Source organism: Anarrhichthys ocellatus, unplaced genomic scaffold (genome assembly GCF_004355925.1).
Source record: "Anarrhichthys ocellatus isolate YVR2014 unplaced genomic scaffold, GSC_Weel_1.0 scaffold22, whole genome shotgun sequence".
Classification (NCBI taxonomy): Eukaryota; Metazoa; Chordata; class Actinopteri; order Perciformes; family Anarhichadidae; genus Anarrhichthys; species Anarrhichthys ocellatus.
The window spans coordinates 5,114,424-5,122,064 of record NW_022280052.1 but is presented as its reverse complement, the minus strand read 5'-3'; the positions used below and the strand labels follow the sequence as shown (position 1 = coordinate 5,122,064).

At 40.1% G+C, this 7,641-nt stretch overlaps 1 protein-coding gene across 1 annotated transcript in view; it reads right to left on the bottom strand.

Moving 5' to 3' along the window:
- Positions 1–364: 364 nt before the first annotated feature.
- Positions 365–7,641, bottom strand: part of LOC116390077 (adhesion G-protein coupled receptor D2) — a 60,984-nt gene continuing 53,707 nt past the window's right edge. Inside the window, exons 23-24 of the mRNA XM_031859327.1 lie at positions 4,947–5,094; positions 365–432 (exon numbers count right to left, since the gene is read on the bottom strand). Coding sequence (XP_031715187.1) covers positions 365–432; positions 4,947–5,094 — 216 coding nt within the window. The remainder of the gene's footprint in view (positions 433–4,946; positions 5,095–7,641) is intronic.

Here is a 7,641-nt window from a genome sequence, read left to right as displayed (position 1 = left end):
AAATACATGGCAAACCCATAGCACATTTTGACTGTTGCCTGTTTGTTTGGGTATTTACACTGAGGCTACAATCAAGTCCTCAAAGCTTCAACCCACATGACAAGAGCCCATTTCAGGGCCACATATCCTCTAAACAGCCAAGCCAAAAAAGCCAAATCTCAGTTCACACTCACACACACACAAAACCCCAAAGTCATATACACTTATTTGTCCATCACTTCAAAATGCAAAAAAGATGCAGGGAAAATCGTCAACATGTAATTTGCGTACAGAGGGAGGGCAGGGGAAGATCAGTTGTGAGGAAGTGATGTTTTTGGGACTTGGCTGAACTTTCAAGCCCTGTTTGGTTTGAGCAGATGTAGAATTAGTACACATCACTTTGCATCAGCAAGACATTGAACACAGGCTGCTGCTCAGAGGCGAAATACCTCTCTGTCACACAGACACAAAGGCACAACTTACCTCAAGTGTCCGTGTAATTATCAACGTGATGTAAATTCCCACAGCAACAAATTCTTATTTTTAATCTTCCAAAAGCAAGTTTAGTGTCTCAAAATATCAGTGGCCTGTTACAACCAGTAGAAGCTAATATAAAACACAAGCACTTTTATTCCACTTTAAAGCTAGGAAAAAAAAAAAATACTTTTACTACGGCCACTTTGAGCCAGCATGTGGATTTTAACTTCTGTTTTATTAAATTGACCTTTAAATGCAGGATAAATGAAGCAGTAAAATAGGTCACACTTTACAGCAAACATTTTCTGCAATGTTCAAAACAACTTTGGACAGACACTCCATTTATGTGTGAATACAGTAATCATTTGGTTAAAGGAAACAGTACTGTAGGATAGTACTTCATAATGTTACAAGTCTTAGAAGGGAAAAACATTGTAATTACAAGTTGCACTAAAAATGTGTGCACATAGTAATTCTACTTCTACTACTACTACTAATAATAATAATAATAATAACAACAATAATAATACACTCAATTCATCAAGCACGTTCCACACTAGAGGTGTAGCTCAAGATGCTGGACAATAAAAAACAAGGAGAGGTATCAATACAAGGATACGTGCACATAGTACAAGGATACCATCACTTAACACTCTGGGCAAGACATACAAGTTAAATCACACATTCATGCATTTAGTACACTTAAATGACAATCAAGGATATCTGAAATCATAATGCATTCTGCCACAATAACTGATTTAGACATGCACATCCAAATGAGTAATAGTCATAGTCATACAGAAAAGAAACAGAAAATGCTGTCATTACACAAGGGAGTATTTCTTTCATTTATTTTTGGAGCAGGGGAACCTGTTGCATGTCAATGAACTGGGCTAAACATGCATGACAAGTGATGGTGTGTGGGTGGAAGGAGGCAATAGGGGAGTCAACCCCATGGTGGTGTCAACGAAGGATCTGTGCGTAATCTGCAGAAGATGCATGCAATAGACCGGCACACTACTTTATCTACAGGGCCCCTAATTGCGAGGGATGCTGAGGAACACATGTTAGAAAAAGAGGAAAGGGGAGGAGTGTCAGATGTCAGCAATGTGCAGGCATATGGTTCTTACAAGTTGGGTTACGTAAACTGGAAATGACACCAGAAATCAGGTTTGCTACGATGAACGTGTGAGGACTGCATTATACTCTGCATGCAGTATCTTTTCTTCGTTAAATTGGAACAGGTTATGTTGACGTCACACCACTGAAATGATTGTGACATTTAGAAACGCTAAGATGTTAAGAAGACAATAAGGACACGTGCCATCTAATACTGACACAAATTGGATGTGAAACAGCATGATAAACACAAATTTCACTGGAAGTAAAACAATACCTATGGTCCAGTCAAACACTGTTTGAAGCAAAAGAGACCCCACAGGAAACAAACTCAGTGACCTTTAGTGAACCACAAAAGAAAGATAACTGCTTGACCATCTTTGTTTGTTGAGAAGGAGGCTTAAACAAAGCGAGAACATGATGTGAGGTAACACTAGTGATCCAGCATTTATTCCTCCCTAAAAGGGCTTACAACCTTCAACTCAGCTATTGTGTGGGGCCATCTCATCAGGAATGCAACACTCATGCACATACAAAAAACACCCACACAACCATTCCCCTTTCAAATCAAATCCCCCCACACTTCACCCCTATTTCTTCATTATGCACTTGTCCTTCTCGTGTGCTCACAGCAAATATGTGCTTTACTTTGTTCACATTCTTCACCATGTACCCTCAACATAATCCACTGTCTGCCTTGGACATTTGTGCCAACCAACTTGAGTAAACAGAAATATGGAAAAGGCATAAGAAGGGGCTGACCTTGTACATGCAAGCTACTGCTATCACTTAGAAGATGGTGTGTAAGTGTAGCGTACTGTTGAAATAAATCAATATTATAAAGCCACCACTTCACAAACGGCAACATTCTGCTCATGCTGGTCCTGGCATGGTTTGGCCAGATTTATTCTTATTTTTTTTACAAATAACATGAATGTTATTTGATGGAAAATGACAGATACGGCAAACATTTCAATCTATTGCCCTGCACGCTGAAGCCAAGATTAATTTTTATATTTCAGAGAATCGGCATGTGAACTTGAATTAATCAAACACATTATTAGTTACAGCAAATTGAGAGTGCATGTTTGCCTGTGTCTGCCCTGCTGGATGATAATACGCATACAGTAGTACTAGTTTGTAGTGTGTGAGCACTCGGCCAACAACCCATTCCCAGCACTTAATCACACGGAGCCGATGGCATTTGCATGTTGTTGCATTGAGACAGGAGCAGATTGGACGAGTAGCAAATGGGCTGAATAATATCATCTGACAATCAATTATTTCTGCAATTGTGTTACATAAAAAAAACATGATTTCTGCTGCCAAGTTTGATTTGTCAGGTTGCAATGGAGGTTCCGTCATGTAAATGTGACGGAGGAACTGATTTAACTACTACTGAATGAAAGAGACAGTAATAGTGTTGAGGACCATGCAAATCAACTGCAAAGGAAACGCTGTAAATCACAGTCCGAGAGGTGCACAGAGCGGCAACAAGGAGCAATAACACACAGCACATGTGCTACTCAAATGTGAATGTCATTATTGTACAAGTCAGAAACCATAACACACATAGTATTCAACAATAAGATTTTGTGTGTTAATTATTCAATTATAAATAAAAAGTCAGCGATAAATAATAATTTTCGTAAACCTCTGCATAGTTTTTTTTGTCCCTTATTTCAGTTTGGGTTTTCTCTGTTTTTGCACACAAATAATCCTAGTTAAAAATAAAAATGATTTAACGCTTTAAATGCTGCATCAACTAGAGCAACAGAGCAAGTGACACTAAGACCGGCTTAGAATTACAGAATGAAACCAGGGATCGACCTCTCCCTCTCTCTTTTGCTGCTTTGAAACTGGTGTCGCCACTCTTTTCCACAACCAAACGACTCTTAACTCTGCTGAGTGCAGCATGGGTCAGGCAGCTAGATTGAAGCCAGGGTGTCTGGTTAATGTTCAGGTTTAACAGGAGATTTCTGATGTCTGATTTCACTCAACAGGCCAGACGATACTCTCTGTTTCAGAGTGCCTTGCAGTAATGTCTTGCAGATATGATCTAGTAGGGTGTGCCAAATAAACCGAAACTGAGTGCAGAGAAAAAGTTTATGCAGAGAAAAAAAAGGAATTTGTGCAAGTATATAAGTAAGTAAATATAAATAAATAAATGAAAGTCCTTATGAAAATATATTACCTGTAAAAATGTGAGAGGGTTTCATTGGAACTCATGTCATCAAGTGGGAAAGCTTTAGATGTTTGGATGAATTTGGTGCAGCTTAACTAGTCAGCCACATACTGTGCACAGACACACATTACATTACAGTCATTTAGCAGACGCTTTTATCCAAAGCGACTTACAATTCAGAGTCTATCACATTTCTACACCGTAGGCACAGCTACGGGAGCAATTTTGGGGTTAAGTGTCTTGCTCAAGGACACATCGACATGCGACTAGCGGAGCCGGAGCTCGAACCGCCGACCCTCTGATTGAAAGACGGCCCTGCTATCCACTTAGCCACAGTTGCCATCACATGAACTGTCAACACTTGATAATTCCATTGAATTAATCAGTAAAAAGGCTTGGCTGCATTTGAGGTACTAAACTATACAGTGAAATGAAAATCCTTCACAGGCAAAACTACCACTTCTGATCGGAAAATATTCAAAAAGCAAGGCTGCAGGTGCTGCCCTCTTCAAAAGAGAGTGTACATCGAGAGAGAAAAAGATACACAACTCACTAAATACTTCACTTGTTCTTAAATATTCAGATTTCATCTTTCATTCTAATTAAAAAAAATATATGGGTGGCCTTCCATGTTCTTTTTAAGTGAGGGTGGATTGGTTGTCCTTTTTGAGAAGAAAGGCCAGCAGAGTAATCAAATAGGCAAGCAATCTTGTAACTTGCTATATTATCTTCAGTTCCAAAGAGAGCTGGTTCAAATCCATTCACTATGAAAAACTGTGTGGGAAAAGTGAATAAGAGATAGTAGTAATATAGTTAAGTTACAAGTGAAAAGACATGACCCATCTTCCGTATTTGTGTGGACCTATGTGTTACTAGAGTAAAAAGTGTATGTCTTTCAATGCTGCATAGAACTATCATTAGCATTTCAGTGTTTCAGGCTTTGTATTATCACTGCACCTTCAACTTTAAAATGACATTTCTGGGTCTTACTACAGACCTTTATTTTATTTATTATTATTTATTTATTAAATATATTTTCATTTCAAAGCAGGAAAAGCACAGGCATAACTAATAACACCAATGATTAAGTCAGTGACTAATAAATAAAGGGCCAAAAAGACAATGTTGCCAACACAGGGTTACTAGTGGAGAGGCCAAGAACCGAATTTGTATTGGTCTGACTCACCTCTGGTCCTCTCTTCCTCCTCCGCCAGGCCGGGGCTGTTGCAGCGAGTTGCCTCCTCCTCCTCCTCCTGGCTTGGCGTAGTCCCTAGTGGGAAACTGACAGGATGAGAGCTGGTAACTGAGCTGGATGGTCGGGAACTGGCGCAGTTCTGCAAGAAATGAGAAGGGTTTGTAAGCTGCAGTAGATCACTGAAGGGTTTTACTTACTGCTTAAGGTACAATGTGGTAAGATCTGGCCGGAATTTTACTTAAAAAATGTTTTCAAACATTATCAACAGAATGCGAAGAGGTTACGATACTGACTATGTCTATGTGTTTCGTTGCAGAGATATCTACTGAAATGAGCATGCTAAACAGCGAACGCCGGCCTGTCCACTCTTGTTGTACCACTTGTACTCCAAGAGGCGATAGTGAGTCACTGTAACGTTTGGTCTGCCCTTTATTCAAAAAACACTTTGGGACAAGGGAACTGGAAGTGCAAAATGTGAACTTATTTCCTGGTTTTAGGACTCATTCAGGCACTGAAGAACTCATCAGTAATAATGACTAATGGATTTTTACATTTTCATTTTGTTGATAAAAGTTTTTCTCTGATCAGCAATAAGGAACGTCTTATTAAGCAGTCACAATCAGTAACAAACGTGAATAGATGTCATGGGCTATTACAGACTACAGTATTGTCGATCCAACAAGACCAGGACCAAACCTGAGCAGCTGCTCGTTGAATTAAACTCAGAGAGCTCCTTGTTTCACACACGCATCTTCCAGCCAGACCAAAATAAACGGCAATCACAGAAAACCCATTTGTTTGCACAGCTCTCAAACAGACTGGGGGGCTTCAACAGGCTCCAAGGCATCTTATATTTCATACTGTACTTCCATCAGGCAGGAATGCCTCAACACTTGGGGCCTGCCATTCTGGCTGCTTTCGTGTGTCATTGATGTCTAGCTTCAGTGAACATGACACACACACACACAGGTGGAAAGAGACAAATACATGCACTGCTAAACACCATTGTAAGTCACTCCAACCAGGGGTCTTAGCAACAGAAATGAATATAAAGTATTGTATTTAACAACATGCAGCTATTCCACAGTTAACAGACAGAAACATCCACTCTCTACTGTCCACTTGTGAAAATCTAATTCTTGTTCAATAAATGTTTTCCGACACCAAGACTGATTCCAACCAACTCCTTGCTTCCTATGTTGTCAAGACTTGAATTAAGATCTAAACAACTAATCCGCTTCCAATTTATTTCTATATTTCAGTGGTGTCAGGGGCATGGAGTATGGGGGAGGGGTGTTTTTTATACAGGTCTTGCAACTGACAGCTTTATTTCACAAAGCAATCTGGCTGTGTGTGTGTGTGTGTGTGTGTGTGTGTGTGTGTGTGTGTGTGTGTGAGAGGGAGGTCAGGGTGTGTCAAGAGATACTTGGTATCAAACAGGCAGTCTACAATGGTCATAGTGTGTGTATGTGTGTATAAAACTCCACCCCGAGGCTAAAAAAGCTGTGTGTGCGACCCACGACCATGTAGAGGGCTACCACAAGGAAGAGGGCTACAGAGGTAGACAGAAGTGTGGAATTTAAGAGGGAAGAGTGTGTGATTAGGTTTGGTGGAATTTATATGTGAGGTCGTCAAGGTCAAAGGTGTGTCAAGTCACTGTGCAAAGAGCAATATGTACTTAAATTGTTCCTTCAATTTTCAAAAGATTTTCATGTTGTGGGCTAAGTTATATAAAACACATTTAGTATGATGCCATGTGCACTGATTAGATATGCAGTGAATTACACTATATATATACTGTATATATATATACAGTATATATATACACTATATCAGTCTGGTGCTTGACCTTCTTAAAAAAAAAATCTGTTTCTCATGCGATCATCCGATCAGATCCGACCGATCAGATGACCTCAGCAAGGCTTAGTATTGGCTGCTTGCAATATCGGTGATCAAGAAAAAAACTGTTTCAGAGGAAAGTTTCAAATGATTTGTTATAATTTAATTTAATTCAATATAAATTCTTAAATTGCAGTGAAATATCCCATTGGGTTAACCCTTCGGTCGTTGCAAATAATACAACATATAAACCCCTCTGTATCCGACAAGTGCCATTCGTCTTCAAATGACCCCATATGCAGTAACACCGCCAAAGCCTCTTTATCCCTCAGCCGGCAAGGCACGATACCCAATCCTATGTTTTACAACAAGGGGATATATAGGGGCATGTGCGGTCATCTAGAGCCAAATGTCTCCTGTCTAACCAAAGGACAGGTAGATACAGTATTTCAAGCAGGATTTATGGCACAAAATAGCATTAGCTAAAAACCGTCAGGCGGCAGTGATGGCTAAAAAACGCATTCTGGTAGCGGAACCCAACAAGATTGGAAAATTGCCACCACCAGAGGGGAGAGGAAGCAGTAAAAATGACGGTAGATGGGGGGGGGCTCACTGACAACATGAGCAGACAATATATCAGACTGCACCTGGCAAAAGGGGCCCCCACCCCCCCCCCCCCCCCAGCCGAAGCGCTCAACACCGAGACACACTCAACACTCTAATTTATCTATTTATTTATTTCATTTCTTCCCATCCTTACAGTGTCCATCTCTGAAGTGGGGGGTCAAGAGGAAGTAGGGGCACCCTGATATTTTAAAAATCAATCTGCCGTCAAAAATGATTTCAT